Genomic DNA, 27979 nt, shown 5'->3' with positions numbered 1-27979 from the left:
AGACAAAGTGGCATTTGTACTGGTGGTGTTTATTGAGTCCCTCTCCAAAAGGGTGCAGGACGCTCGACAACACTGTCCGTCGTGAGATACCAGCCCCAGGGCGGGGCCGATGTCACGCGCTGTGTAACAGTAGCCGTGCGCTAGAAAGACACCCGATGGTGCCCGTGCCTCGCAGCTGGTGGCAGTGGGACAGGACCGTTCTCAGGACGCCCCTCACGGGAGGGCAGGCACGCCAAGGCGACACAGACGGCATGTTTGTGAGGTGTGGACCTGGATGAGGGATGGAGACGGGCTGGCTTCGGGCCACGGCCCTCGCTCGATCCTTGGCCAGCACACGCCGTGGCTGGGGGTGGAGAGCCCTGGACTTGGTCCTGGGCTGTACTAGGAAGGCCTGTCCAGACAGCACCTGGGCTCAGGTACCCCACCTGCCAGGGCCAGGCAGGCTCTGGGCTGGGTGAGCAGGAGGCCCTGCCTTGTGCCTGGTGCTGGTTAAGAAAGCGCTTGTCGCCGGAGCTCCTTCCCCAGCCTAGGCCAGGAGAAAGGACACGTTTCTGGCCCCTGGATCAGCATGTACCAGACTGGGTCACCACCCACTGGCAGGTCATGAAACTGGGTTAATAGGTCATGTTAACTAGCGTGTGTAACGAAAGAATAAAACAGCACACACTGGGAGGTAGAACATACAAAAAGGGGAAGTTTTATCTCTTCGAACTTGCAGCTGTATGTGTGAGAACCAGATCAAACTAGAAAAAGCCGCTCGCCGTGAGAGCACTGTCAAACCGCGCACGGCCGTTCTCCCAGCCCGGCCCGGCCTTCTCCCGGCAGCCAGCAGCAAAGGGCCACCCCCCGCGACCCTGCGCAGCGACCTGCCGCCTCGACCCTGCGTACTGGGAGGAAGCAGGGCCAACACCACTGTAACCCTGTCCCACCGAGTTGGAACATGTGTACGGGCGTCCCCGTTGCCAGGGACGCCCTGACCCTCACCACCGGCCGTCCTGGCGGCGAGAGGACGTGGCCGGGGTGTCTGGGGGCAGGCTGGCACCCCCGGGGCACCTGCCTGAGGCCAGGCGCTGCCGCTCAGTGTGGCCTGCTGCTGGACTCCAGGTGCGACCGCTTGCCCGCCGTCAGTGCCCCGGGGTGGCCTCCTGGCTCAGGAAATGTCCTCTTGTAGCTCCGCCCGTTGGCCCCTCCGCGCTGCCACTTGCAGATGTCCCCGTTCAGGATGTCCTGGATGTGCTGCACAATCAGGTTGATGGCGACTGCGGCAGAGACAGACGAGCGTGTCAGCCGCGCCCTCGCAGCCCGCGCTCAGAGCAGCTGTCCCGCGCTGGCTGCACCCACCGGCGACACTCGGCCCAGAGAGCCCCCTGCGCCGGAACCCCAGCGCCGCCGCCTGTCTGGCCCCACGTCTCAGCAGGCAGAGGACGCAGGCCGGGGCCGCGCAGCCAGGCTCGCAGGCTCGGTTAGCGAGTGCTTCTGTTGACGGGGGCCCGATTGAAAGGCCCGCTAACAGGGGCCCTGCCCTCGGTGTACGTGTGTGTCTTGCCACGAGCTTCACCGAGGTGTCACTGACGTGGCGTCCTCAGTGGTGGCACTGGGATGGGGCCATCCCCGCCTGGGACCCAGGGAGCAGAGGGGCCGGGCGGCCCGTCCGGCGTGTTCTTACCCATGTTGTCGACCCCGCGGGGGATGATCACGTCGGCGTACTTCTTCGTCTGCAACACAAATGGGGACCTGTAAGGGCCTGTCTGCCCTCCCTGCCCCAAGGAGACGTCAGGTTGCTTGGGGCTCAGCTCAGTGCAGTGGCCGGGGAGCAAGCCTGGGTGACCGGATGCCTGTGTGACAGGCAGGACAGGACAGGGACTTGGGTGTGAGGGACGGTGCCAGGCTGTGAGGCAGGTAGGCAGCCGCAAGGACCGCCGTCCGTGCTAACAGCCTAATTCACTGGGCCCAGCGGAGCACGGACTCCACCACACGCACAAGCTTCCTCTGCAACTGGGGGACCTTCTGCAAGGAGAGCCCCGGGCGGTGAGCAGGGCCACACAGGCGCGCGGCCCGGGCGCCAGGCACCGCTCATGCCCCTGGCCCATGCTAGGGAGGGGCAGGGCTGCTGGGAAGGACCCAGCCAGTGCTGAGGGGGCTGCACCCGAATCAGGCAAAGGGCGGGGGGGGGGGGCGCGACAAGGCGAGCCCGTGGGACAGTTGTAGGAACTGCTGGATGCTACTGGCATGTGAACTTGGGCCGAGGCGGCAGGCGGCACCGAGTCCCAGGGCCGTGGGGTCTGCAGGCAGCGGGGACCCGCGGTCCCCCTGGGCAGGCTCACCGCTGAGGGGGGACGGAGGCCAGCGAAGAGCCCAGAGAGGTCCTCGCTGCGGGCAGGGCCACGGTCAGCTCGGTCCCAGTCAGTGTCGGGCTCCCCGGGGAGGGTGAGGGACAGGGAAGGTCAAGGGAGACTCGGGGCTCCGCCGCTGAGGGTGGCTTGGCCCACACAGGGTCGCCAGTCAGACTTGGTGTCCAGGGTCACCAGTTGGTTTTCCAGTTATCGTTCAGAGACTTCAGAGCACGTGAATGGAAAATGGAAAGGTCTTCTTTAAGTAGCAGCAGACAGAACTTGCCAGTCCTGTGTACCTACAGCAGGACCTCTGATGCCAATGTCCCTGTGCTGTACTTTTACCTTTAAGTGTTAAGTGTCCCTTTAAGACACTGTGGTGAGAGGAGAGCCACAGCCCTACCTGGCCACGAATGTCAGGTGGAGGAAAGGACAGATGGCTCTTCCAACTGGGGTTCCTTCCCCCTGCCAGCTGACGGCAGCTGGAGACCCCAGCCTGCGGCCAGACAGCCCCGTGGACAGTCCAGGGACAACCCCCTCGCCCCCGAGAGGCCTGCCTGTCGGGCTGGGGCAGGGCGGGCCGCCAGGGACCAGAAGCGCCCAGGACACAGGAAGCCGGCCAGGGCCAGGGGTGGAGGGCCTTCAGGGGTCTTTGGGCTAACCCCGGGACCCCAGGGGTGGCCTGGCAGAGGCCTGGCGCAGGGAGGGGGAGCCGGGGTGGCCGCGGGGGAACAGGGCCTGTCCAGGTGGCGGCGCAGCAAGTGTGGCAAGGCCTGTGGTGCTGAGTACACGTCTTGCGTACTCGGCACCAGCTAAATCCTCCATGTGTAAGTGTGACCACGCTCGCCCACGGCTCAGCCCCCCCAGAACCTGGCGCCGCGTGTCTCCGGGAAGGGAGACAAGGCACTCCCACAGAAGCGAACGGCAGGTACCGGCAGACAGAACTCCTCGAAGGCCGGCTTGACGAAGGTGGTGTACTGGGTCAGAATCTGCTCCAGGTCCCTCCCGCGGTTCACGTCTCGGAGAACTGCAGGGACAGGGGCCAGGTGGCCACCTTCAAACCTCAGGACGCGTGCCCCGCCTCGGCCAGGGCCCGGGCGGCCGAGCCCGCCTTACCTCTTCTCGACAGCCTGACGTCGGAGTCAGTGTCCACGAAGAGGCGCAGGTGGAACATGTCCCGGATCTCCTGGCTGTAGAAGACCAAGATGCCCTCGAACAGGACCACGTCTGCAGGGTAGACCACCGTGGTCTCTGGGAGCCTGCACGGCGAGAGCAGGACATGGGCCCCGCTGGGGACGGAGTCTCCTGGGCACTGACTCCCCAGAGAAATGTCATCATGGGAGAGGGGTGTCCACGGCAACCAGCAGGCCGGGCCGGTCTGTGTGAGGCCGGAGGGGCGGCCCCAGGGGCTCCCAGGAACCCCCTGCCTACCTCGAATGCGTCACAAAGTCATAGGTGGGGACCTCAACAGTTTTGCCCTCCACAATGTTTTTCAGAGTCCTGTGCATCAAATCGTTATCAAAAGCATCTGCAGTGAAGAGACAAAGGCAAGACAACCCAGATGTCTCGTGCTGGGACAGGAGGGAACTTCCTCTGCCTCCAGGTCAGCCAGCCACAGCTTGGGGCTGGTGGCACCAAGGACCCGAAGGGACATGCAGATTGAGGGCTGCCCCTCCAGGTGGCATTGGCAGAGCCTTCTGCAGTCCTGTCCTGGCTGACCTCAGGCAGTGCCACTGCCCAGGCTGCCCACCCAGAGGTCTGAACACAGGGGTTTCCTGATTGGCTAACGCTGAGAAGTGGGTGGGTGGGTTGGGCGTCTGCTTCTCTCTCTCTGGGAAATAACCACAGAATGACGCTGGGTCAGGCCACCTTCCCTTGGTTCCCCCAGAGAATAATGAGGGTGGGAGTCAGCCCGGCCACGGCGGGGAATGGCGGGGAATGGCGGGCGGGCGGGCGGCTCCGCCCCCATCTCCACCTGTTTCCCTGGCCCCGGCCTGCGCGCTCGCTAGTTCACCAGCCGCTTCCCACTGCCGGCCCCGGAACTTTGCCCCAGGGCAGGCGGGGAAATGAAGGGCCACAGTGGACAGTGCTGTGTGCAAAGGCGGTGGGAAGCTGAGCGGAGTTCTCCACGCTCGCGGGGCAGAGTGGCAGACCCCAAGGCCCCTCTGCGGGGCAGGCGTCCTGACTGGCTCCCACCAAGGGTTCGGCACAGCCCGCCTGGCTCCTCCTCGGGGTATCTGGGTAGTTTCGCAGGACCACTCGGGTCTCTGTGCGGCCCTGGGCCCAGTCCCCACCGCCTGCCCTCCTCCCCGCCGTGTCCACCCTCGGGGTCCCTGGATCTACCTGGGTGGTCGAAATTGTACTGCCCCTTCAAGGCCTTGGCCTTCTGCTCTGCTGTCAAGACCTTGTAGAACCGGTCCTGGCTCAGGATGACCAGCTTGCGCTGCCGGTGGTCCACTTCGTTTTGACCCAGCAACTCCATAATCTTCTCACACACAGTTGACTGGGACACAGAAACGGGGTCCCCGCCTGAAACCGCGCCTCCCGCCACGCTCGGGCCTTTCCGAGGTGCCTGTGCGCGGAGCTGGCTCCTGAAGACACCGGCCCACCAGCCCGCCGGGCCAACGGCGGGAGGGCCGGGCCTGGCCGGAGGGCCGCGGCGTACTGGCGGGGGCGGCCCGGGGCCGGGGCCCGAGGGCAAGCGTCCCAACCGCCGCCGGCGCCCTGACCCAGACCGAGCCCACCCTGGCTGCAGCCCCTCCGCCCCCGCCCCGCCCACGCCCGGGACATGGCACTTCGGCAGCCGAGGGCTGGGGTCTCCCGTCCGGACAGAGACCGGACTGCGCCGCGCGCAGCCCCGGAGGCCGAGGGGAAACGGCCGGCGCGGCCGGGCCGCCCAACCCCTTACCTTGCCGCTGGCGGTCCCGCCGCTCACCCCGATCAAGAAAGGCCGCTGGTGAGGCCGGTCCGCCTCGAGCGCTGCGCCCCCGCAGTCGCCGCCTCCAGCCGCCGCCATCTCCGGCCCCGCTCGCCCGCATCGGGTTCCTCGCTGCCGTTGCCTCCCGAAGCCAGCCGGCGCGACCCCCTCGCTGAGGTCGGAGACGCGCCCCCGGAGCTCCGCGGCGCGGCGGGCGCGCGCGGGGCGCGACGGGAGTTGTAGTCGGAGGCGAGCGGCAGCGCTGCGCATGCGTGAGTCGCGCCCGGCCGCGGCTGCCCGGCGGGGTCTGGGTGTTAGGGGCTCGGAGTGCGGCATGTCTGCTGCAAGGGACAGAAGCCGTGCAGCCTCGCAGCCGACTGCGGGAGTCTCGCGGCCTCCCCAGCGGAGAACTGTGCCCGGGAAGCCTCCCTCCAACCACACCTCCGGTGCCAGGGCCGTCGGGAAAGATCCCCGGGATTTCAGGGCTCGGGTGGTGATACGGGCCGGCACGTGGGACTCCTGAGACCCGTGGCCCGGGTCGGAACCTGGAACCGGCTTTGCCGCCTCGAGTGCGGTCACCCTAAGAGCGGGGCACCCACCTCCACACCTAGCGGGTTCCAGCCGCTCCTGCCTTCACCCCCCGGGCCAGACCGCACTCATCAGGTCACTGCCTTGGCCACGAAGGCTCACACACCTCTCTGGCCCATCCTCCACACCCCACCACGCCCGGCTCGTACCCGTCCCCCGCCCCCGCCTCCCCTGCTAGAACCTTCAGTTGCTCCCCACTGCCTTCTGCAGCGAGTTCCTCCTGCCCTTTTCGGCCTCCGGCACGTGGTGGGCAGATGTCATGGGAGAACTAATTTTTAGACCCATGAGCCGGGCAGAGACCAGATCTGTTGGGCCCACCCGCGCCCCCAGTGCCTGGCACGCAGAAGGCAAATACTGATGGATTCAAACTACATTTCCCCAAGGCATCCGGACTCTGCAGCTCTAGCGCCTAATGCATTGTGAGCATGCCATGCATATTTGATGATGCTGAAACATGATGCAGGAGAGCACAGAGTAACATGCAAACATCAGGCAAAGTCACTGTTTATGTAACTTCAGAGCTATTCACCTATCTCAGGGGCGGTTACAGGCAGCTCTGGTCGATCAGGGGGAAGGTATACAAGGGGACTTGGGCCTCCGGAGCCCTGGGGGTCTGGACAGAGGGAAACTGATGAAGGGACAGCTGGGCCAGCATGAGAAAGTCACCCTCTGACCGAGAGCAACTTACACAGGAGCTCAAAAATGGGAGGACCGTTCATGCCTCCATTTGCAGTGAGCCTGGCAAGGTTAGGAGCCAGGCACTGGGGCCAGCATTGGGTACAAACCTTGCCTCTGCTGAGTGACCTGGGCAGTGACGTGATCACTCTGTTTCTCCACCTCCCAAATAGGGGAATGGTGGAGTGGTAAGGCTTTAGTAAATTAACATTTGTTAAGTAGAGCACAGGGTGCCGGCCAGTGAGCGCTTGGCAGCAACAGACCGGGAGGGAAACTGAAATAGAGAAGTTTATTACTCACGGGTCCTGGAGGAAGCGCAGGGCTCGCCCTGAGGGGCCACACGAGAGGTCAAGGCCGAGTGCAGACAGAGGGAGGCTGCAGGGGGCACATGCCTCTGTCAGGGCCCAAGGGTGGAGTGTGTCGGGGCTCCTGGGCTAAGGCTGGATCAGCCAGTTCAACCCACAGACCTTATCTAGGGGGCACAGCTGGGGGTGCGCGGGAAGGGGGGGGCGCGGGGGACTGCTGGTCCCCGAGCTGCCTGGGAAGCCCTTCCAGGAGCTGGCGTTGGCTGTGACTGGGCCCTGCCATGGGCGTGCGCTGTGGGGAGGGGCTGGTGTCCTTGAAGGTCTGCAGGCTGCTGGGCCACACGGACGGACGTGGAGGTGGCAGTGCCGCGGCGTAGCTGAGCTCAACTTTGGAAGGAAAGTAACACGGGGTGGGGTTGGGTCCCATGCCAGCGGGCACACGGAGGGCTTGCACAGGGCGTGGCCCACGCGACGTGCCTGGTGAGTGTTTTCCTCGACACTGTGTTTATCTGTTTGTCACAGTTAATCATATTAACTATTATCTTTTGTGTCCTTGATGTGCTGGCCTTCAGGGGCCTTACAGAGCTGGGAGAGACGCGCCCCCCCCCCCCCGCCCCGGGGCCAGCCAGTCCCCACCTCCTCTAACTGACAGGGCACCGCGCCCCGCCTGGCCTCCCTTCCTCCCGGGCCCCACCCTTTGCCTGACCGCCTCTTCCCAGCATCCCTTCTCCAAAGACGCTGCGGCCGCTCCCTAGCTGGACCAGGCAGGCCTAGTCTGTGCCCTCAGTGGCCCAGGCACATCTCCTGGAAAGCTGCCAATGCAGCCCCAGCTAAGTGGTAGATGCTGCAAGCGCCCGCGTCCTGTTCCTCTGGCAAGCAAAGGCGTCACGAGGGCAGGGCCACGCTGGCTGGTTCGGCTGCGCCTCCCTGCCACACAAAGTGAGCGTTTGGTGTCGCTGAATGAGGCGCTGGTTGAGACTTGTTGCTCTCGGGGTTTGGGTTTCCCAGAACCAGGGGAGGCAGAATTTGTGCGAGTGACCAGTGACTACCCCCCTGGGATTCTGCTCCAATTGTCGCCGACCCCCCCCCCGCCCCCAAAGTTCGCTCAGGCACAGCAAATGCCAGCGGCCCTGCTCCGCCACCCCCTTCAGCAGCCCAGCCGCCTGCAGAAAGGCCAGCCCGCCCCGGCCACGTCATTTTTCCTTGAACACACGCTGGAACTCAGCCCTTAAAACAGTGAAACGTCTTTAGTTTCAGGTAGCATTTTCTGCCCTTTTTCCTATTCACAGAAGGAACCCGTGCCGGTTGCAGAAAAAGACACAAACACAAGTAAACCGACTCACCACAACCCCTCCCCCAGGGCGCGCCGGGTTTTGTGTTCTGGTGTTTGCTCTTCTGGTCTGAAAGGGCTGTGGCTGGAGAGCATGGCGTTCAGCAACTTTTGGTTAAGAATCTTAATCACAGTAGGGCCTCGCAGCAGCCTGTCAAAAGTTCAGACCGAGAAACCAACGAATTGCTGACTAGTAATTAGTAAAAGTTTATTTTGCACACACCAGGCAGACAGTTTGGAGCTGGGAGCTCTCCAACCAAAACATGGAGCAAGGCCCAGCGGTACATCGCTATTGGGCTGCTCACCTAGTGAGGGGCAGTGACTGCTTCCTGCTGGTTGGTTACACTAGAATTTTCCTAAATGATTGTAAGGTGGTTAGTGGTTAACCTCATGTCAATTTGGGGAAATGGATTTTGCTTATGATTTTCAGAGGCATAAGCAGGAAATGACCCAGGTCAAGTTAGTCTTGGAAAATACGCTCAGGTAAGCGCAGCATGACTGAGCTGGCTTTGTCTGCCCCGGGCATTTTCAAGGCTGGTGCCCGCTTGTCTTTGGCCCTAACCAACCCTGGGAGGTGGGTGCCACCGTTGTCCCACTTTCCCGGTGGGGAAACGGAGACGCAGAGTGAGTCCATGGCTGGCTCGCCTGGGGTTGGCGGCTGCAAGTGGACTTTCTGGTCCGGGGAGCTGAGTTTGCAGGCGCAGGGAGTCTGCGCACCGCCTTCACGCACATGCGCACTCCAGACACAGAGAAGTGCCCGGTCTCCCTGGTCTGAGACAAGAAAGGGAAATCCAACCCTTTTCAACGATACCCAGGCCCTTTAGTGGAGAAGGTCCCCATGGCCGGCCAGCGGTTGGAGCCGAGCTGCCCTTAAAGGGACCGGGACCAGATGCTGCCTTAGGGCGTGGGAGCCGCCACACAGCAGCGGGGCTCTGGAACTGGCCCTCTGCACTCGGCTGCAGCTGGAAAGGGGCTGCTCTTCAGCGAGACTGGAGCGAGCCACCACCAGTGGCTCTGGGTAGGAGGACAGCCACCCCTGAGGAAGCGGGACCTGCAGCCCGCACTGCGGGGTCCGCCCGCACGTGCAGAGCCCCAGGCAGAGAAAGTAACAAAGCTGGCGACTTCCCAGGACCCCCTAGAGACAAATGCCAAACTGTCCCATGTCCCAGGGCACACGTGTGGCACCTTTACAAGATAGTTCCTGCTTTAGATAAACTCGCCAAGATTCCAAAGGCCGTGGGGACAGCTGCCACCGCAGGGCGGATAGGCAACCGGTGCTGCGAATGGCCCAGGGTGCATCTGAGACGCTGGAAGCGAATCACCAACTCAGAAAGGATTTTACTTATTGGGCGGCCAAAAAGTCCATTAGGCTTTTTCCGGACAATGGCTCTTGTGGTGCTTGCCTTTAATGTCATTTGAAACGATTTTGTTAGATTGTGTTGTGACGGCTGTCATAGCAGCGTGCATTTAAAAAAAAACCATCAAAACTGGTGAATTTGGGGGCAGCCGTTTTAATATTGAAGATGGAAGAAAACACGCAACATTTTTGGCGTATTATGTTTTAGTATTTCAGGAAAGGTAAAAACACAACAGAAACGCAAAAAAAGATGTCCGTAGTGTGTGGAGAAGGTGCCATCCCTGAGCAAACGTGTCAAAAGCGGTCCGCCACGTTTCTTGGTACTTTTGACGTTTTGGCCAAGGGCGTCTTTGCTGTGGGGCTGTCTGACCCGCCGGAGGACGTGTAGCAGCCCCCGGGCCTCGGCCCACTGAAGCCACTAGCGGGACCCAGCCAACGCACCCAGCATACCCAGAGCAATAAAATTACTGGTGAAATTGAAAAATGTGCCGTTTATTTTACAGAGAACATGTAAGGGACTTTTTGGTCGGCCCAATACAAAGGGCCTATAAAAGTGAAGACATGATTCCTAAATGCAGCACATAACCCTGAACTGAACTCCGTACTGGCAAAAAATATGTCAGAAAAAAGCATTATCGGGTCATTTGTACCATCCTTGCAGCTGTTCCCTGAGTTTAAAATGATTTTCAAGTAAAAGATTAAAAAAAAAAAACCATTTGAAGAGAAAGTGCATGGATTGGAGTGCATGAGGATATTGTGGGTAGACATTGTGTGTGTGTGGGGGGGGGCGTGGAATGTGAATTTTTACGAGCAGAGTGGAAATTCCAATGACAAGCAGAGGCGCCGCGGTGGTTGGGAGGGCGCCCCTCGGGGCTCGCGTCTTATCCTCGGCCGGGGGTGGGGGGCCACGGGCGCGCACCCCTGTTCCTTCGTGACGCCGTGATGCGGGCCGGGACCGCGGGGCCAGCCCCCCAGACTTGCCGGGTTCCCTTCGAACTTCCTATTTTGCAGGAGGTTCTTCGTGCAGGTAATTGTTTCTGTTTAAACCGCGTTCGCCCACTGAGCTATCGTGCCCGCGGCAGTTGCTACCGCGCGGGTGGGACGGCGGTGTTCTGCGTCCCTCATCCCCGTCCTGCGCGGCCGCGGCCCCGGTCTCGCCGCCTCCCCCGGGCCAGGCGCCCTGAGAACCTGCGCCGCAGCCCCCTCCCCGCGGGGTGGGCGGCTCGTGGGCTCGGCCCCGCGCCAGGAGCACGGGGGCCACCTGTTGACACAGCCTCGCGCAGCCCAGGCGGTCAATTATTAACCGGTCGTGCCGCCCGCACCAGGAAACCCGAGCCGGCGGCGAAAGCGGAGCCGGGCCCGAGGGCGGCGAGAGGCGCCGGGCTCAGGAGCCGCGCCCCGCCCGCCCCGCCGCCGGCCGCGCCATGGACGCAGGTGAGGACGCGGGGACCCGGTGCACTTGCGGTCCCCCAGCCCGGACCCCGGGGCCCCCGCGGCGGGCCGGCGGGCGCAGGAGCGGGAGCCTCTTCGCGCCGGTCCCCGAGGCCACCCTGCCCTGGGACACCCCCTCAGGCCCGGGGACAGGGGACCAGGAGGCGGCCGTGGACGGCTGGGCAGCCTGGGCCGGGCTCCTCCAGCTTTGCGGGGGGCGGGGGGGCCCTTGGGGGAAGGGAAGTCAGGAAGGGGCGGCCTCTGGCTAGCCCTGGGCCCCTGCAGCCCCACCCTGTCCCCAGGGCGGGCAGCAGGGGCTCGAGTGGTGGACATTTGGGGACATTTTCCACTACCCTACCCCCGCTCCGGTCGGGCTGAGGTCGTCAGCGCGGGGGCAGGGGGGCCACCCTGGCCAGGGACGCATAGACAGGGCCAAGGGGAGGGGAGAGACCCCCCTCCGACTGAATCAGGGACCCCGGGAGGGGGCACGAGCCAGAGCGATGGCGGACAAGAGCGGGGCGGTGGGGCGGCTCGTTCAGGGAACCCCGACGGCCCGCGCCGGCGCCAGGCGCTGGAAGGGGCGGTGAACCGAGGCCCCCCGGTCCCCGTGCCGGCCTGGCGGTCCCCGGCTGCAGGGAGGTGGGGGGCGGGGCGGACGGAGCACAGCCCTGCTAGGCTCTCCAGAGACACCCCGGGGCCGGAGGGACACCTGGATGTCCTGGGCCACCGGCTCTCGTGCGCGCGCCGCGGCGGCGAGGAGAGCCCGCGACCCTTGAGCCCCTCCCCGCCTCCGACCACCCCCTCCCTCCTCCGGGACGGCCCGCGGAGGCCCGGTGTCCAGCTCCCGGCGTCCCGGCCGTGACCCGCAGCCCCGCCGGCACAGGTGTTTACTCTGCAGCCCTATCTCCGCGCCCTCGGGCCAGGTAGGTGCCCTGGCGGGGCCCGGGGAAGCTGCGGTTTTTTTTCCCGATAACCGGGGCAGGGGCCCGGCCTCCCGCGGGACTGACTCCGCAGCGGCCCGGCCATGGGGCTCAGGTTGCTGCCTGGGCCCCGCTGTCGCGTCTGGGAAACCGGGTTAGAAGGAGAGCAGCGCAGGGCGGGCGACCCCCGAAGGAAGCCGGCCACAGGTCGCGGTTACCATTTTTAACTGATTGCTGCTGCCCTGGCCTCCGGTTACAGGGCAGGAAAGGGAGGCGCCGGTTCGGTCGCATTCCTGCCTGTACGGTCACCCAGCCTGAGGAGACACGGGGGCACCGGGTTGAGAGCGAACTCACATGGGGTGTCTGTGGGCGGAGGACCTGGCACCTAATACGTATGAACTGACGGTGCTGGCTGTTGGTGGCATTGTCACTGCGTCACTGGGACCTCTCACCGCAGAGCTTTGTCCGCTGAGCAGCCCCAAGGGCACAGGAACCTGCTCAGGTTACCGGGTTTTTGTAGGGTTTGTGTACAGAATTGCGTTTCTGGCCTAGAACGCAGGTGCGTGGTAGGGGCTCCATCACAAAAACGCGTGGGGTTGTCGAGGTGCCTGGCCGGCTGGTGCCTCTGCATCACGACACCTTCATAGGGTGGCCTGGGCCTCCGGCAGCAGGGTTGGCGGGCGTTGGCTCCGAGCTTCACGGCTCAGTGGGCCGCTGGCCCTCAGGCCTCCGGCTTGGACAGTGAGCGTGCTCCTCACTTCCCTGGCGCTGCGCAGGGTGCGGCCGCCTTGATTATCGAACGACTCCAGCCCTTGGTGGGCGGGTGAGCTCGGGGGCTGCCCTGGAACCCTGGGCGGGGTCTGGCTGGTGCCCCCCCAGGGGATCAGCAACCCCTCAGCCCCCCACTGGGGTCCTCGGTGGGAGAGCCCAGCTCTCTGGGTCACAGCAGGCACAGACCTTTCAGACTTTAGTGTGGACCTTCCTTCCCAATAGCTTTCGTCCCCGACACCCCGTCCGCGTCCCCTCTCCCCGCCCCCAGACTGGCCAGGCCCCTGCGGCTTCTTGCCCTCCTACCCTCACAGAGCAGCCAGCCGAGCGCCTGCTCACCTCGCAGAACCAGGAGGAGGCGCAGCCGCTGGGGAGGCCGCCCTGGCGCCTGGCCCCTGAGCCCCACTTTTCACTGTCCGGGACCCTCATCCCCGCTCCAGCAGCCCTGCCTGGCCCTGGACACTGAGGGAGGGGGTGAGAGAGGGCCGCCCTGGCCTGTCACCCCGACGACTCTCGTCCTCTCCTGGACTCCGGGTGCTGTCAGGCCCGGCCGCTCAGCAGTGCCTGAGTCCAGCCACAGGTCCAGGTCCTGCCCGCCCCCCGCCCGCGTCTGGCTCAGCCCCTCGCCGCCTCTCCCCTTGTTCAGCTGCGGCCTCTTCCCCACTCTCCTGCCCTCATTCCGGGCAGCGGCTGCCAGCGAAAGCTTTGTACCAGTTACCAGCCTGCTTCTGCTGTGTAGCAAACCACCCGAAACTGAGCGGCTTACAACAGCATTTGTTATTGCTCATGATTTCTGCATCTGTTGAGATCATAAGATTTTTAGCCTTCACGTGGTTACTGTGGCGTGGCACATCAATTGATATGTGGGTGTTAAGCCATCCTTGCATCCATGCAATAAATCCCGCTGGATCACGGTGCATGATCCTTTCAATTTATTGTTGAATTCTGTTTGCTAGTATTTTATTGAAGATTTTTGCCTCTCTGTTCATAAGGGATCTTAGCCTGTATTTTTTTTTCCCCTTGTTTGGTTTTGGTCTCAGGTAATGCTGGCTTTGTAAAATGAGTCTGGAAGTGTTACCTCCTCTTCTATTTTTTGGGAGCGTTTGAGAAGGATTGATGTTAATTCTTTGAACGTTTGGTGGAATTTCCCGTGAAGCCGCCTGGTCCAGGACTGGTCAGAGGCTTTGGGTTACCGCTTCCATCTCCTTATTAGTAACTGGTCTGCGCAGGGTTTTGTTTCTTCTTGAGTCAGTCTTGGTAATTGTCGATTTCTAGGAATTTACTCATTTCTTCTAGGTTGTCAAATTTGTTGATTTATAATTTTTCATAGTAGTCTCCTATGATCCTTTGTATTTCTGTGGCATTAGTTGTAACATCTCTTCCATTTCTCATTTTGAATGTTCTCTTTTTTCTTGGTGAGTCTGGCTAAAGGTTTCTCAATTTTGTTTATCTTTTTAAAGAACCAGCTTTTCATTTCATTGATCTTTTCTATTGTATTTTTAGTCTACATTTCATTTATTTCCACCATGATCTTTATTTCCTTTCTTCTACTAACTTTGGGCTTCATTTGTTCTTCTTTACCTAATTCCTGGAGAGTGAGTTGAGTTTTTTGTTTCTTGATGTAGGCATTTATTGTTATGAACTTTTATCTTAAAACTGTTTTTGGGCCCTGGCTGGTGTGGCTCAGTGGGTCGAGCGCCAGACTGTGAACTGAAAGGTCTCTGGTTTGAATTCCTGTCAGGGCATGTGCCTGGGTTGCGGGCCAGTCCCCCAGTTGGGGACATGCAAGAGGCAGCCAACTGATGTTTCCCTCTTTTTCCGTCCCTTCCCCTCTCTCTAAAAAACACAATAAAAAAAGAAACAAAAAAACCAATCCTCTGCTTTTGCTGTATCCCATTAGTGTTGGTGTGTTGTGTTTCCATTTTCATTTGTCTCAACATACCCTTTGACTTCTCCTTTGATGCCTCTTTGGCCCGCTGGTGTCTCAGGAGCATGTTCTTTGATCTACAGCTGTTGTGATCTTCCCGATGGGTTTTGTTCTTGTAATTGATACCACTGTGGTTGGCAAAGATGCTTCATGTGATTTTAATCTTCCTACGTTTTAAGACTTGTGATCTCTCCTGGAGAACATTCCTGTGAACTCTAGAAGGACATGCATTCTGCAGTTTTGGAAGGAGTGTTCTGTGAGTGTCTGTTAAGTCCATCTGGTCTACTGTGTCGGCTAAGGCCAATGTTTCCTTATTGGTTTCCGTCTGGGTGAAGCAGCCCCTGATGTAAGCGTGGTATTAAAGTCCCCCATCTCACTGTAATGCTGTCTGTTTCTCCTTGTAGGTCTGCTAGCGTTCACTGCGTGTGTGTAGGTGTCCCTATGTTGGGTGCATAAATGTTTATAGTGTTGTTTTCTCGCGTTGGATGGCCACTTATCATTATGCAGCGCCCTTCTTTGCGTCTTATTAGTCTTTGCTTTGAAGTTTATTTTGTTTGCTATAACTATAGCTACCCCAGCTTTCTCTTGGTTTCCACTTGCACGGAATATGTTTTCCATCCCTCCACACTCAGCCTGTGTGTCCCGGCATCTAAGGCGCGTCTCCTGTAGGTGGCATATAGATTGGTCTTTTTTTTTCTTAAATCCATTTAGCCACTCAGCGTTTTGATTAGATAATTTAGTCCATTTACATTTAAGGTAACTATTGATAGGTGTGTACTTAATGGCCATTTTCTGGTTGTTTTGGTGATCCCGTTTTCAAAGGGCAGGCAGAGGCGCAGAGCCTGAACGCAAGGGCGAGGGTCAGGGGCCCTGTGGGGCCCAACTGCTGGGAGGGCGGGGTGCTCCCTGCTGCCGGGGATCCCTCCCCCCAGGGTCCCTGGCCTCTGAGGCCGCCAGTCAGCTCTGTTGGGGGGTGGGGCAGGGAGCCACGGCATTTCCGCAAGGCGCTGCCCCTGCCTGACCTGTCAACGCTGTGTCTGTTTCACTTCCCGGCCTTCCGTGACCAGAAGGACGCTTAGGAAGTGAACTTGCATGGCCAGTCCCTGGGCCCTGGGCTACCACGCCTGCTGTGGGGCCTCGAACACCAGCCCAGGTCCAGGTGTCTGCTCAGGCCTCCCCTCCAGCACCTGCCGAGACCTGGAGGTGCTCACCTGGTCAGGATGCTCTCAGGGGGTGCGGGCACCTTTAGGACGCGTGGAGATGCCTCTGGAGTTCACTGTGTGGAGGCTGGAGCCCAGGGCCCGGGTGAGGGCGGCAGGGCAGCCGGGGGCCTCGGGACCCCTGCTCCAGGTGCCTCTCCGCCCCCACTCAGGTTTGGTCCCCTCTCTGCCGTTAGTGGCCTCCTGGCTTTTTGCTGTCACTCAGTTAGCCAGGGCATGGCAACTCCTGAGCGCCCTCCCCAGCTCCCAAGCCCAGACTCCGATGGTCTCGGCTCACAGCCCCGCCCAGCCCCCCGGACTGGCTGTTGGGGTGGCCTCTGCGGCGGGGACTGCTGGGCCCCTGTTTCTTTTTCGGGCCCATCAGCTGTGGCAGCAGCACCTGGGGGCAGGGTGACCTTCCCAGCGGAGGCAGGGCCTGCGTGCCCACCCCCAGCACTGGCCGTGGGACCACGAGCAAAGCGCGGCACCTCCGCAAGTCGCGGCTTTCTTGCTTTGTCTCTGCCCTTTAGGTAGGGAGTCTTCGAGGGCCCACCTGGAGGGGCCCCAGCGTGGGTGCATGAAGGGCCAGTGTCCCCCTGTGACTTCCTCCACGGAAGGGCTGCTTTCGGGCCCGGGGGAGGAGTCCCACCTGCCCCAGTGTCCTCTTGGGGTCCGTGACACCTGCCATTTCTTCCCAGGAGCAGGCGCGAAAGGGGGTGCTGGCCCCGCGGCCCCCGAGGATCCCCAGGGCCTGGAGCTCCCAGAGCTCCCACGCCGCCCGCAGCTGCTGGACGAGGACCGAGCGCCCAGTGAGGAAGCGGCTGCGGACGGGGCCAGCGCCCCAGCCCCGGAGGACCCTTTGGGCGACACCCAGGCCCAGGCCCAGGCCCCAGCCCAGGCCGAGGCCGAGGCCTCAGCAGCAGCCCCTGCCCAGGCCCAGGCTGCGGGCGATGCCAGGCAGGAGCCGAAGGCGGCGGCCGGCGGCATCCCCAACATCGGCTTCGTGGGCGAGCCCCCGCCCTACGCGCCGCCGGACCCCAAGGGCGTGCACCTGCTGTACCCCCCCTTCCCACCGGGGCCCGTCCTCTTCCAGCCCGGGCCCTCGCCCCCCGCCATGTACCCGCCGCCCGCCTCGCCCCTCTACCCTGCACCCGCCCCGCCTCAGCTGTTCGCGCCCTTCCCCGTGGTGAGTGGGGAGCCTCTGGCCCGTGGTCGCCCCGCCCGCCCCTGCTCCGTTCCCACCCTTGCTCCCCTCCCCCCACGTGCGCGTGCCCCGCTTGCCCCCCCATGGCCGTGCACCCCTACTCCTTCAGCCCTCCTCTCGCCCTGTGGCCCCCGTCCCTGGGGGGAGAGTTGGGCTCACAGACAGTGAGTCTCCGTAAGCCACCCCTGCAGGGGGCTTCGGTGCCCAGAGCTGGACACGGAAAAGGGTAGCCCGCCTGGGGGGGCGCGAGCCCGGGAGGCTGCCCAGGGGCGCGGCGTTCCCGCCGGGCTCTGCGGGGTGGTCGGGAGAGCTCAGCCAGCAGCGCGAGGGGGCCCTCCGGCCGGGGCCGCAGCCCAGGCGAGGCGGGGAGGGCAGGGTGGGCGGGGGGCGGGGGGGGGATCTGTGGTGAGGGGCCCGGGGCCTCGGTGGGAGACGGTTTGATTAGGTTTTTAGACTAAAACAAGGCACCTGGGCTGCCCTTGGAGGAGAGCTTAGAGGCCCCCGGCGGGGGGCGGTGGGGTGTAGGGGAGCCCCATGGGGACATGGTCACACAGTGGTGATAGGGCCCCGAGCAGGGTGGTAGGGCCCCCGCGCAGGGCGACTGGCGGAGGGGGCTCCTGGGGGCGGAGCGGCCTGACCCGCCGGTCCGCCCCGCAGTACGGCAGCGCCGTGGCGGCCGTGCCGGCGCCCGCCGCCGTGGAGCACAGGCCGCTGCCCAAGGACCACATGATGGAGTCCGTGCTGGTGACGCTGTTCTGCTGCCTGCTCACCGGGCTTATCGCCATCGTCTACTCCCACGAGGTAGGGGGGGCGCCCGGGCCGGGCGCCGCCTGCGCAGCCCCTTTCCCTCCCCCGCAGCCGGGCCTCTGGGGTCTCCCTCCCGGGAAGGGGCAGAGATGGGGCGCCCTGGGTCCCCGGCCCCGCCCGCGTGGACACCTCCTTCCTCTCGCGTCGCTGCCCCTGCCGCTCGAGACCTGCACTAGAAAGCCCGGCCAGAGCGGCTCACACCGAAGGTGTGAACGGTCACAAGGCCTCAGCGACTGGCCCGCGCGGGGGCTGGTGTGCGACGGGGTCCAGGCTGCCACCCACCCATCCTCGCGCTTAGCCGACCGTCCTGCCTGTCCGCCCGCCCGCTGTCTCGATGGCTGCCTTCCTCCTCCCTTCCCACCGCCGCCCCGCTCAGAGCCAGGCTCTGGGCGCCCAGTGGCCTCCGCGTGAGGACGTTCTCTCAGAAGGCGTGGGTAGGCCTCTGGGGTGTCCTGGCCAACGCTGACCCGGCCACGGCCTGACTGCCCCCATGGGTCAAGCTCCCGAGTCATCAGCCAGCCAGGACGCGGAGAGGGCCTGCTCCGCTCGGGCAGCTCAGGGCGGGGCTCTGGAGGCCACCGCCCGCCCGCCCGTTCTGGCTCTGCCCCCACCCGTGTGGCCCTGGGTTGGCCACGGAGCCTTTCTGAGCCTTCGTTCCCTCATCTGCAAAGCAGGGGGCCACAGAGGCACCGCAGGCCGTCGGGCGTGGTGGGGGCTGTAGGAGCCGAGAGCGAGGGTCCTGATGGCCCGAGGCCGGCGCCCCGGAGCCGGCAGCCCTCGCCCGCATTGTTCCCAGGCAGCCCCCACACTTCTCGGGGAGCCAGCTTCCCCGTGGGGGCTCACCCTCACCCCATCTCGTTGCAGACCCGCGCGGCCCTGAGCCGGGGTGACCTGGCCCAGGCCGAGGAGGCCTCCCGCAAGGCCCGCTCCCTTGTGCTCTTCAGCCTGCTGTTCGGGGTCTTCGTGTCCACCAGCTGGGTCATCTACGTGCTGGTCGCACTCTACCTGCCCTGAGGGCTGGAGGCTCCTTCAGGGACCTGGAGACTCTTGTGGACTTGGATCCCTGCTGGTGGCTGGCTGTTGCCTACAGAGGGGACCCAGGGGCAGGAGAGGGTGGGATTTGGAGCGCTCAGCTCACCTGTGGCTGGCGCCAGCCCCTGCAGGTGGCCTCGGACAGTGTCCTCACCTGCAGTGGCCCCTGGGCCCAGGCCCAGCTGTGGGGTGGGGACCCCCTGGAACCCCGTCTCTGCAGTGCCTCCTCCCGAGGTCTCCCGGGGGCTGTGCTGGCTGGCCCCGCGGCCCTTGCCTGCACCTTACCTGCGGGGGACCCTTATGGGGCCTGGAGCTCTCAGTGTCTTCAGGGCTGTCAGGGGGACACCACAAACCCCAGCGTCCGCCGGCAGCCTCACTCAGGGATCGCAGGGCACCGCCGCCGGGGCTCCTTCCTCCCTGGCGGGCAGTGGGATTGGCCTCCCTCACTGGTGGCTGCTGGCAGCTGGTTCTGTGCCCCTGCCCTGCCCCAGTGTCCGGCTCTCTCCGGCTGGCCCCGCGTCCAGGAAGCAAGGCCACTGTGTGTGGGCAGTAAACAGGGACAGCCTGGGCAGAGCTGGCAGGCCACTCCCGGCCCCCTCCAAGGCAGCAGGTCCGTCCACAGCCGGCCCGGGCCGCACCTGCCCCTCGCAGGTGCCGTTCGCACCCAAGCGGCTCCGGCCGGCGTCCGTGCGGCCACCCCCCGGCAGGGGGCGCTGTAACCGCCGCCACTTTCTTGGCTTGCCCAGCCCCCGGCCGAAGAGCAGCCGTTGCCTTCAGAGTTTCCCGTTGCCCAAGGAGGTCGGGTTTTCCTCGCTTGTGAGATGGGGCCCTAGCGCGACCTGCCCCTGGGGCTGTGGGCGGAGGCAGCGAGGGGCACCGCAGGGTGCGCACGCGCCGGGCTCGCGCGGGCGCTCGGGTAGTGAGGGTGGGGGCTTCTATAGGGTCTCCCCCGGGGAGAGCGCAGAGCGAGGGTCTCGCTGCGAGCCTCAGCACAGCCGGGAGCCCCCAGAGGGCAGACGGGGACTCCGTTAATGGGCACTTTACTGGAGCGGGGTCCAGAGCTTCCCCCCGATTCTCAAAGGGGCCTGTGACCCAACCAGATTAAAAACCACATGCGCGGAGAGAGGAGGAGGGGTCCTGGCTGAGCCAGGGAAGCCCGGCGGCTCATGGTGGGCGGATCGGGGGCTGCCTGGGGGGCGAGACGCGGAGCAGGGCGCCGGCGCCCAGGGCGCAGGCTTGGGGCGTCCCGATTCGGGACACAGGGCGGTGCCAGAACGAGCACCGCAAACACCGAAATGAGTGGTGGCCACCAAAAAGGAGCAGTACGTAACTTTTTAGGGCTCCATAGAGGCCAGAAAGTATTTGGTACAACCCACAGCTACAGCTATTCTTACTACATTTTTAAGTAAAATCAGAAGAGAAGGAAAGCATCTACACTGGCGTTCCTTAACGTTAAAGCACGTAGGAAACACCTGGAAAATCTTTTTTTAAAAAATTGATTTTAGAGGGAGGGGGAAGTAGAGAGAGAAAGAAAAGAGAAAAACATCACTTTGTTGTTCTACTTACTGACACATTCACTGGCTGATTCCTGTCTGTGTCCTTCCTGGAGACCAAACCCGCAACCTTGGTGCGTGGGGACAACGCTCTAACCCCCTGACACCTGGCCCGGGCTGCACCTGGGGGATCTCATGAAGACGCAGATTCTGACCCAGTAGTTAGGGCCGGAGAGTCTGCATTTCTAATGAGCTTCCAGGGATGCCGAAGCTCATATAGGAGCCAACAGCAAATGGCACGTTATGTGGGAAATTATTAAAACCGTTAAAAACCATTATAACCAGGATCCATCAACGGATGCCCCGAGTGTCTCTATTCAACATCGTTCTAAGGTTCAGACATCTCATGTACAGACAGCTAAGTGAAATATGTAGTGTGAGAATCTGAAGAGACAAAATGATTTTCTATAGTATCAAAGGATCAACAAATAAGTTAGCACAAGAGAACTCAGTAAAATAGTTGGATACAAACTAAATATATAACAGTGAATAGCAACAATCAGTTAAAATAGAAAAAAATTCAAAAGCTCTACTCACAGTAGTAATAAAAACAGTAAAATCAAGGAATAAATTTGACAAGAATTTTCTGGACCCAAGTGAAGAAAATGACATTTAATTTTATGCATTTTCTATTTTAAAAAGCTGAACAAAAATATCTGGATAGCAAGATGTAATATAAAAATACCTAGCCTTCTTAGAGATTTCATGAAACACCCCCCAAAACCAAGTTTTCAAACCTGTGACAAAAATGTTTTCAAAAATTAGTGTAGAAGGAAAATGGGTAAAGACATACTTTAAAAAAAAAAAAAGTTGAATGAGGGGGGACTTTCTTCACCAGATAGTAACACATCATTAAGCTACAATAACTAAGGCAGCATGGCTTGGCCACAGAGAGAGATCAGAATAAAACAACAGGCCGCCCTGGCTGGTGTGGCTCAGGGGCCTGTGAGCCACCGAGCGCCGGCCGGTGGACAGAAGCGTCGCCAGCTCGTTTCCCCGTCAGGGCACAGGCCTGTGCTACAGACCAGGTCCCCAGTAGGGGGCGTGCGAGAGGCAGCCAACTGAGGTTTGTCCTGCACATCTGTGTTTCCCACCTTCTCTTCCTCCCTCCCTTCCCCTCTCTCTGAAAATAAAATAAATAAAATCTTGAAACAAAATATGACAGGTCATCCAGAAATCATCCCTACTATGTGTGGGAAGTTAAGACCTGATCAAAATGGCATCTTAACCGAGTCCAGGGGGCTCATCAGCAGAGTTGGCCATCTGGTTGGAAAAAATGATTCCCCTGTTGTATGTAAAAAATTCCAGATGGACTCAAGAGCTAAGCGTAGAATAAAGTTCTGCGACTAGAAGGCTTAGGGGAATACCTGTAAAATAGCTTCAGGGTGTGGGGGAGGCTCTGCAATCTGGAAAACTGAAGTGGGAAAGACAGATTTGAGTTCTACCCACTTAGAGAGAGGACTACGGCCTGGAACTGTGCATTGACTTTCACTCATCAGGCCAGGAAAGCATTAGAAAGGTTGACCATGTCCACGGAACACAGACACTTGCGCTGCGTGTGGGTGCGTAGCCACAGTCTCCGTGGAAAGTGGACGGACGGCCTTGACCCACAATCCGTGCGCTGGACACTTAGATGCATGGACCTCAAAGGACAGAGTCTAGGGGGTGTGTTCCCAACTGCGGAGAGCGGCAGGCTGCCCGGGGGCCAGGCGGGGCCGTGCCCGGCTCGATAGAAAAATGCAGCTGTGTTCACACGTTGTGTCATTAAAAACAAATGGAGAAGTGCCCGCACCACTGAGCCGGCCCTCCCAGCTGCAAGGCCCACAGCCGGGAAGAAGGCGGCCCGGCTTCCTGAGGCCCCTGGCCCGGGGGGCCCCAGGCAGACGGTCACCAGGCAGCGCGGCCGGCGACGGTGCCAATGAGCAGGCGGAAAGGCGGTGAGAGAAACCCCACTGCACTGCGTCCGCCCTGGTTCCCGCGGTGCTAACGCTCGTCGGTGCACACGCTCGTGGGTGCAAGGGCGTTCGGCCCGAGACGGAGGAAGCTGCGAGCTTATCGTCGCCTGACCCAGGGCCAGGCTGCGGCGCTGCGTCCTGCCGCCCGCGCGGGAGGGTGCCCCCGTGGCTCCGCGGTCTCTCCAGCTCCTGGTGCCGCCAGTCTCCTGGGTTTCAGCGCCGCCTCTGGCCACCAAGCTGCCGGGGCGTTTCATTCTGCGCGGCTTGGATTTGCCTTCTCTGATGCCTAATGGTGTAGGGCCTTTTACCGTGCGCTCGCCAGCGGACCGGGCTCGCGTCGCGTGTGTGCCTCTTTGGGCCTGTGCCTGCCGTCGCGCTACCTCGCCTGTTCCTACCTGTGCAGAGCAGCTCTTCGTGCGCCCTGGGCGAGGCCTGCGTTAGGCGCAGGTGCTGCGAGGCCCACGCTCCACTTCCAGCTCCGCTTTCACTCCCAGTGGTGTCGCCTGACCAAGTTCCCAGCGTTAATCCACAGAGTGGGGCAAAGGTAGGCGAACGGGGGTGGTGCAAATAAATAATAATAAAAACAAGAATAAACTGTTTCATGGACTTACAACTGTAAACGTACTGTTAAAAAAGATTTTATTTTCAGAGAGAAGGGACAGGAGGGAGCGAGAGGGAGGGAAACATCAGCCGGTTGCCTGTCACACGTGTGCCACCTGGGGACCATGCCCGCTACCCAGGCATGTGCCCCGACCGGGAATCAAACTGGCGATCTTTTGCTTTGTGAGGCGAACCCCAACCAACTGGGCCCCGCTGGTCAGGGCTATAAGCCTACTTTTTGTCCCACCCTGTACTCAAGTTGATCTTTTCCTTTGTGGATAATGCTGCTTGTGGCTTAGGAAAAATTTCCCTGCTCCTAGGGCATGGAGATACATTCCTATCCTGTCTTTTAGACCTGGAAGCTCTATCGGCTTATTTCCACACCTAGATCTGCCAGCCTCCTGGAACAGATTCCGGGGCCTGTCCCTTCGGGCACCACGCTTGCCCTCCTGCTGCGGCTGGGTGGGTAAGTCAGGGCCTGCCACTGTCCTCGACAGTCTTGGCCATTTAAAATCGTGTGCATTTATAATGAATTTTAGAATTGTTGATTTTCACCAAAATAAAGGTTGGGATGTCAACTGCGATTGCCGTGCATCGGTGGATTAGCGTGGGCACACTGGCATCTTTATGGGGTGCTGTTCACCGACAGACGCGGTGGACTTCCCTACTTGTTTAGGGATTTAAAAACTTCTGTAGATTTTCTAGTTTTTGTGAAGGAATATTACCCACATTACTATCCCTGGGTATTTGATTTTTATGCTATTATAAGTATGGTCATTTTTATATTTTGTTAGTTGCTAGTAGGCAGTTGATTCTTGATTACTGACTTTATCAAGTAATCTTTGTAAATTCGCTTAACTCTGATAATTTATCTGTAGCGTCTCTTACATATTCTATGTACACAATGTTATCTCGGTAATGAGTTTTTGTCTTCGTTTCCATTCCTGCCCCTCTGTGTTCTCCTTGCTCCCGCGCTGGTGAGCGCCCGGCACGCACCGGTTGACGTGCTACCGTGGGCAACGGTGTCTTTTTCTAAGTCACAAAAGGGAGGCTTTCAATGTCCTGCCTTTTAAAACAGAGATATCCCTTTTCAGATTAAGGAATTTCCTTTCCATTCCTAGTTTGCTAAATTAAAAAAAAAAAAAAATCTGCATGGATATTGAACTTTATTACTTTTATGCACCTACTGAGAAAATTATTCTGCTACTGTGATTTAACCCTGACTTTCAAATGTTAAAGTAACTTTTCATTCCTGGAATAAACCCGTCTCGATCATAACGTATCATCTTTATATATGACTAGATTCCGCTGACTATTTAGCTTAGGGTTTTTGGAACTGTGTTTATGAGTGAAATTGATCTGTAATTTTCATTTTTGTTCGTTTCAGTATCAGGTATGGTGGCCTCATCACAGAAATGGGAAATGCTGCTTTTATTTTTTTGGAACTGGTGTGTAAGGTTAGAACGATCTCTGACAGGCTCCTCAGAGGTGTGAGCCCCGCCCCCGCCCGCCCAGTCCCAGGTTTGTCCTTTTCTCCTTGGGGTCCTGCCGCCTTTGCTTTCTGTATTTGGAGGCTGTGAAATAATTTAGAAATTATTCCATCCTTTGGCTGAATGTACTGTCTGCGTCTCTGTCCGTGTAACGCCAGTACTGCTTTCCCCCTTCAGGTCTGCTTTTTCTGAGATTTATGTACCTGTGCTTCCTGTTGGGGGTCGGTGTTTGCAGAGCCTACATTTTCCCTTATTTTTATTTCCAGTCTTCCCGTGCCTTCATGTTTTAGATAGACACACCTTGTTAACACCATTTTAAAAATACAGGCTGACCGCCTTTCATCTGGGGAACTTGGCACATTCATTTACTGTAGTTTAAAAACATACAGAGACGTGTGAGGGCCGAATCCGCCATCTCACTGCATGCTTTCTGCTGGTTCCATCAGGGCTCTGTTTCTCTCTTGCTTTTTTTTTTTTTTTTAAAGACTTTATTTATTTACATTTAGAGAGAGGGGAAGGGAGGGAGAAAGAGAGGGAGAGACACATTGATTGGTTGCCTCTCACACACCCCCAACTGGGGACCTGGCCCACGACCCAGGCACGTGCCCCGACTGGGAATCAAACCAGCGACCTTTTGGTTTGCGGGACGCCGCCCAAACCACTGGGCCGCACCAGCCAGGGCCTCCACTGCCTTCCTTTGGGTAGATCATTTTCATTACTTCATTTTTTCCTATTGGCCTGGCAATCAGACTTTGCTTTGCTGTCAGTGGTTCCCTAGATGACAATTCGCACTTTCAACTTTTCCACATCAAAGGAATGTTTTTGGCGCTTTTATCTTCTTCCCAGACAACCCAAGGCTCGCTCAAGAATAACCGACTCCACGCAGCCCTGCCCGAGTCGCACTCTGCCGGCGTCACTCCATCCCCTCTGCCGGGTCACACAGCGAGGCCCCACGCAGCTCCGTCCACAGCGACTGCTGTGTCGCTTCTGTGATCCCCTGCACGCCCGGCCTCCCACGTGGGGTTATTTTTCCTTCTGCCTCAAAACAGTTTTGTCTTTTCTCACTGCATGTCGGCTTGCGATGGATTCTGCTTTTGTTTCTGTGACAGTATCTTGACTTTTACCCTCATTCTTTCTTTCAATTATATTTTATTGATGGTGCTGTTACAGTTGCCTGGCCCCCCCCGCCCCCCAGCACCCCCCTCCCTCAGGCAGCCCCCCACCCTGGTTCCTGTCCCCGGGTCGTGCATGCGAGGTCTTCGGCCGCTCCCTTTCCTCTGCTGCGCTTTACATCCCCGTGGCTGTTCTGTAACTACCTCGTTGTGCTTCTTCATCCCTCACCTCTCGCCCATTCTCCCCCACACCCTCTCCCATCTCTCCATCTTTAACCTTTGGCATTTTAATTAGGACGCGTCTTGGGGTGGGCCTCTGCATCCATCTTGTTTGGGACTCTCTGTGCTTCCTGGACCTGCATGTCTACTTCCTTCACCAAATTAGGGACGTTTTCATTCATTATTTTTTCAAATAGATTTCCAGCAAGCTCTTTCTCCTCTCCCCCGGGCACCCCTGGGACGCGACTGTTGGACCTTGTGACGTTGTCCCACAGGCTGTTTACACTACCCTCATTTTTCTGGGTTCTTTTTCCTTCTTGTTGTGCTGAGTGGTTGTTTTTGTTTCTTTATGTTCCAAACTATTGATTTGATCCTCGGCTTTACCCACTCTACTGTTGTTTCCCTGTAAATGGCTCTTTATTTCAATTAGTGTTCCTGCGTTTCTGACTGGATCTTTTTTATGCTGCTGAGGTCCTCACTAAGTTCCTTGAGCATCTTTGTAACCAGTGATCTGAACTCTGCATCTGATACATTGCTTATCGCCATTTTGTTTAGCTCTTTTTCTGGAGTTTTGATCTGTTCTTTCATTAGGGCCATGTTTCTTTATCTCCTCATTTTGGCAGCCTCCCTGTGTTTGTTTCTATGTATTTGGTAGAGCTGCTTTGACTCCATGTCCTGGTTGTGTGGCCTAATATAGCAGGTGTCCTATAGGATCCAGGGGCACAGCCTCCCCTGCCACCCAAGCTGGGTACTCAAGGTGCGCCCTTCGTATGGGCTCAGTACACCTTCCTCTTGCAGATGAGCCCTGGTCACTGTTGGCAGATCAGTGGGAGGGGTTTAGCAGGCCAGTCAGGGTCAAGGACCGGCTGTGACCGCTGACCACCACCCTCCCCCCTCCATGGAGGATCGGCTGTACAGAGGTTGGGTGGTGGTGTTCCAGCGTGGTCCACTGGATGCGCAGGCCCTGGGGTTCCCCTGGTGGTGCAGGCCAAGGTCAGCCCCCACCTGTGTTTGCCTGGGGCCACCCCGCCTGAGCTGTAAAGCAACGTGAGAGGGCTGCTCCTTGGGCTGGGCTTGGAGATTCCCAAGCGAAGCCAAGCTGTGAACCTGGCCTGGCTGCTGCTGGTGCTGGGCCTGGGGCTCCCCGAGGCCAGCTGCTGCTTGTTTGAGAGGATTTAGGAAGTTGTGCAGGATGAGCCAAACCCGCCATTCCTATGGAGAAGCAGCTCGGGTGGGCCTGTAAGTTGGGTGAGGCGGAGTCTCTGGGGATCTCCCAGGTGGGTCAGACAGTGTTAGCCAGGTTGATGGAGCCTCAGATAGGGCACCAGTCTGCTGGCTTTGTGGGGGCAGGGCCCAGAAAAAGGACAGTGGCCTTTGTTGGCCGTGATGCCGGACACCTCAGCCTCCCCCGCACGCCACGGATGCCCCGCAGGCCACCACCGTTGCCAGAGCCCAGGCGGAGTGAGTCTGAGGAGGTGAGTCTGTGTATGGGCTCTTTAGGAGGAACTGCTTGGGGCTGCAGAAACTTCTTCCACTGACTCAGTCCCTGCTGGTTTTTGCAGCCAGAAGTTGTGGGGCTTCTCTTCCTGGCCCTGGAACCCTGGGCAGGGGGCTCTGGTGTGGGGCTGGGCCTCCTCACTCCCAAGATACCCCTCCCAAATTTTTATCCACCACATGTGGGTGTGGGACCAGCCTGTTCCGCGTCTGTGCCCCTCCTGCCAGTCTGGATGGGTGTGGTTTCTTTCATTCCATAGTTGTCAGACTTCCATTCCTCTGTTTCTGCAGGCTCTCAGTGATGGCTGTTCTAGATCTTAGTTGTAACTTTGCTGTGGTTTGGCGAAGAGGTTAGCCATGTCTGCCTGGGCCGCCACCTGGGCCAGAATACCTTAACCTCATTCTTGACAGACATTTTGAGTGAACAGAGAGGTTTGGTTGGTGGGCGTTTTCTTTCAGTGGTAACGGTATCGACTCCTGTCCCCAGCTGCTTCAGCTGAGGGGTTTCGTTGCCAGATCCGTGAAGGTAAGGTGTCCTTTTATTGCTTTTCTGCTTAGCGATGTGTGTCTTTGTTTCCGGGAGTACTGCCACATTGTGCTTAGAGGTATATTCCTTTTTAATGGTCCTGCCTGGTTCACAGGCATTTTGAATCTAGGGCTTAATGTTTTTTCTGTCAAGGGCCCAGCCGGATAGAAACGGGAGTAGTTCGAACAGAGGAAGGTTCAGGTGAAAGTTATCAACTCTGAGAGGAGAGCAAGGAAGGGA

General features: G+C 59.7%; 2 protein-coding genes across 3 annotated transcripts; one reads left to right on the top strand and one right to left on the bottom strand.

Annotated features, from left to right (window-relative positions):
* Window positions 1-22: 22 nt before the first annotated feature.
* Window positions 23-5481, bottom strand: UCK1 (uridine-cytidine kinase 1). 2 transcript variants are annotated; one of them, XM_054584828.1, is made up of 7 exons: window positions 5239-5481; window positions 4674-4833; window positions 3762-3858; window positions 3447-3589; window positions 3263-3357; window positions 1667-1715; window positions 23-1259 (listed from the first exon to the last, which is right to left on the bottom strand). In XM_054584828.1, exons 1-7 carry the CDS (start codon window positions 5344-5346, stop codon window positions 1078-1080), a joined length of 834 nt encoding a protein of 277 aa, XP_054440803.1. In that variant the 5' UTR covers window positions 5347-5481; the 3' UTR covers window positions 23-1077. The 2 variants fall into 2 exon arrangements, with proteins under 2 accessions (XP_054440803.1, XP_054440804.1); XM_054584829.1 differs by lacking the exon at window positions 3263-3357 and having other exon boundaries at window positions 5239-5433.
* A 5445-nt stretch (window positions 5482-10926) lies between these two features.
* PRRT1B (proline rich transmembrane protein 1B) lies at window positions 10927-19394 on the top strand. The gene is made up of 4 exons (XM_054584827.1): window positions 10927-10936; window positions 16446-16933; window positions 17609-17752; window positions 18623-19394. The coding sequence occupies exons 1-4, from the start codon at window positions 10927-10929 to the stop codon at window positions 18770-18772; spliced, it is 792 nt and encodes a 263-aa protein (XP_054440802.1). The 3' UTR covers window positions 18773-19394.
* The last annotated feature ends 8585 nt before the right edge of the window (window positions 19395-27979 follow it).

Source organism: Pteronotus mesoamericanus, unplaced genomic scaffold (assembly GCF_021234165.1).
Source record: "Pteronotus mesoamericanus isolate MK-2021 breed Mesoamerican mustached bat unplaced genomic scaffold, CSHL_Meso_final contig_78, whole genome shotgun sequence".
Lineage (NCBI taxonomy): Eukaryota > Metazoa > Chordata > Mammalia > Chiroptera > Mormoopidae > Pteronotus > Pteronotus mesoamericanus.
This window is presented reverse-complemented; position numbering and strand designations above follow the sequence as displayed.

What these genes read in the sequence shown, in the direction of transcription:
- UCK1 (XM_054584828.1), bottom strand. Translation starts at nt 5,346, where the DNA reads ATGGCGGCGGCTGGAGGCGGCGACTGCGGGGGCGCAGCGCTCGAGGCG. An exon ending in GTACAATTTCGACCACCCAG is followed by an intron (nt 3,859 to 4,673) that starts GTAGATCCAGGG and finishes TCTTCACTGCAG; the next exon opens with ATGCTTTTGATAACGATTTG. An exon ending in CCGCGGGGTCGACAACATGG is followed by an intron (nt 1,260 to 1,666) that starts GTAAGAACACGC and finishes TCTCTGCCGCAG; the next exon opens with TCGCCATCAACCTGATTGTG.
- PRRT1B (XM_054584827.1), top strand. An exon ending in TGTTCGCGCCCTTCCCCGTG is followed by an intron (nt 16,934 to 17,608) that starts GTGAGTGGGGAG and finishes TCCGCCCCGCAG; the next exon opens with TACGGCAGCGCCGTGGCGGC. An exon ending in CCATCGTCTACTCCCACGAG is followed by an intron (nt 17,753 to 18,622) that starts GTAGGGGGGGCG and finishes ATCTCGTTGCAG; the next exon opens with ACCCGCGCGGCCCTGAGCCG.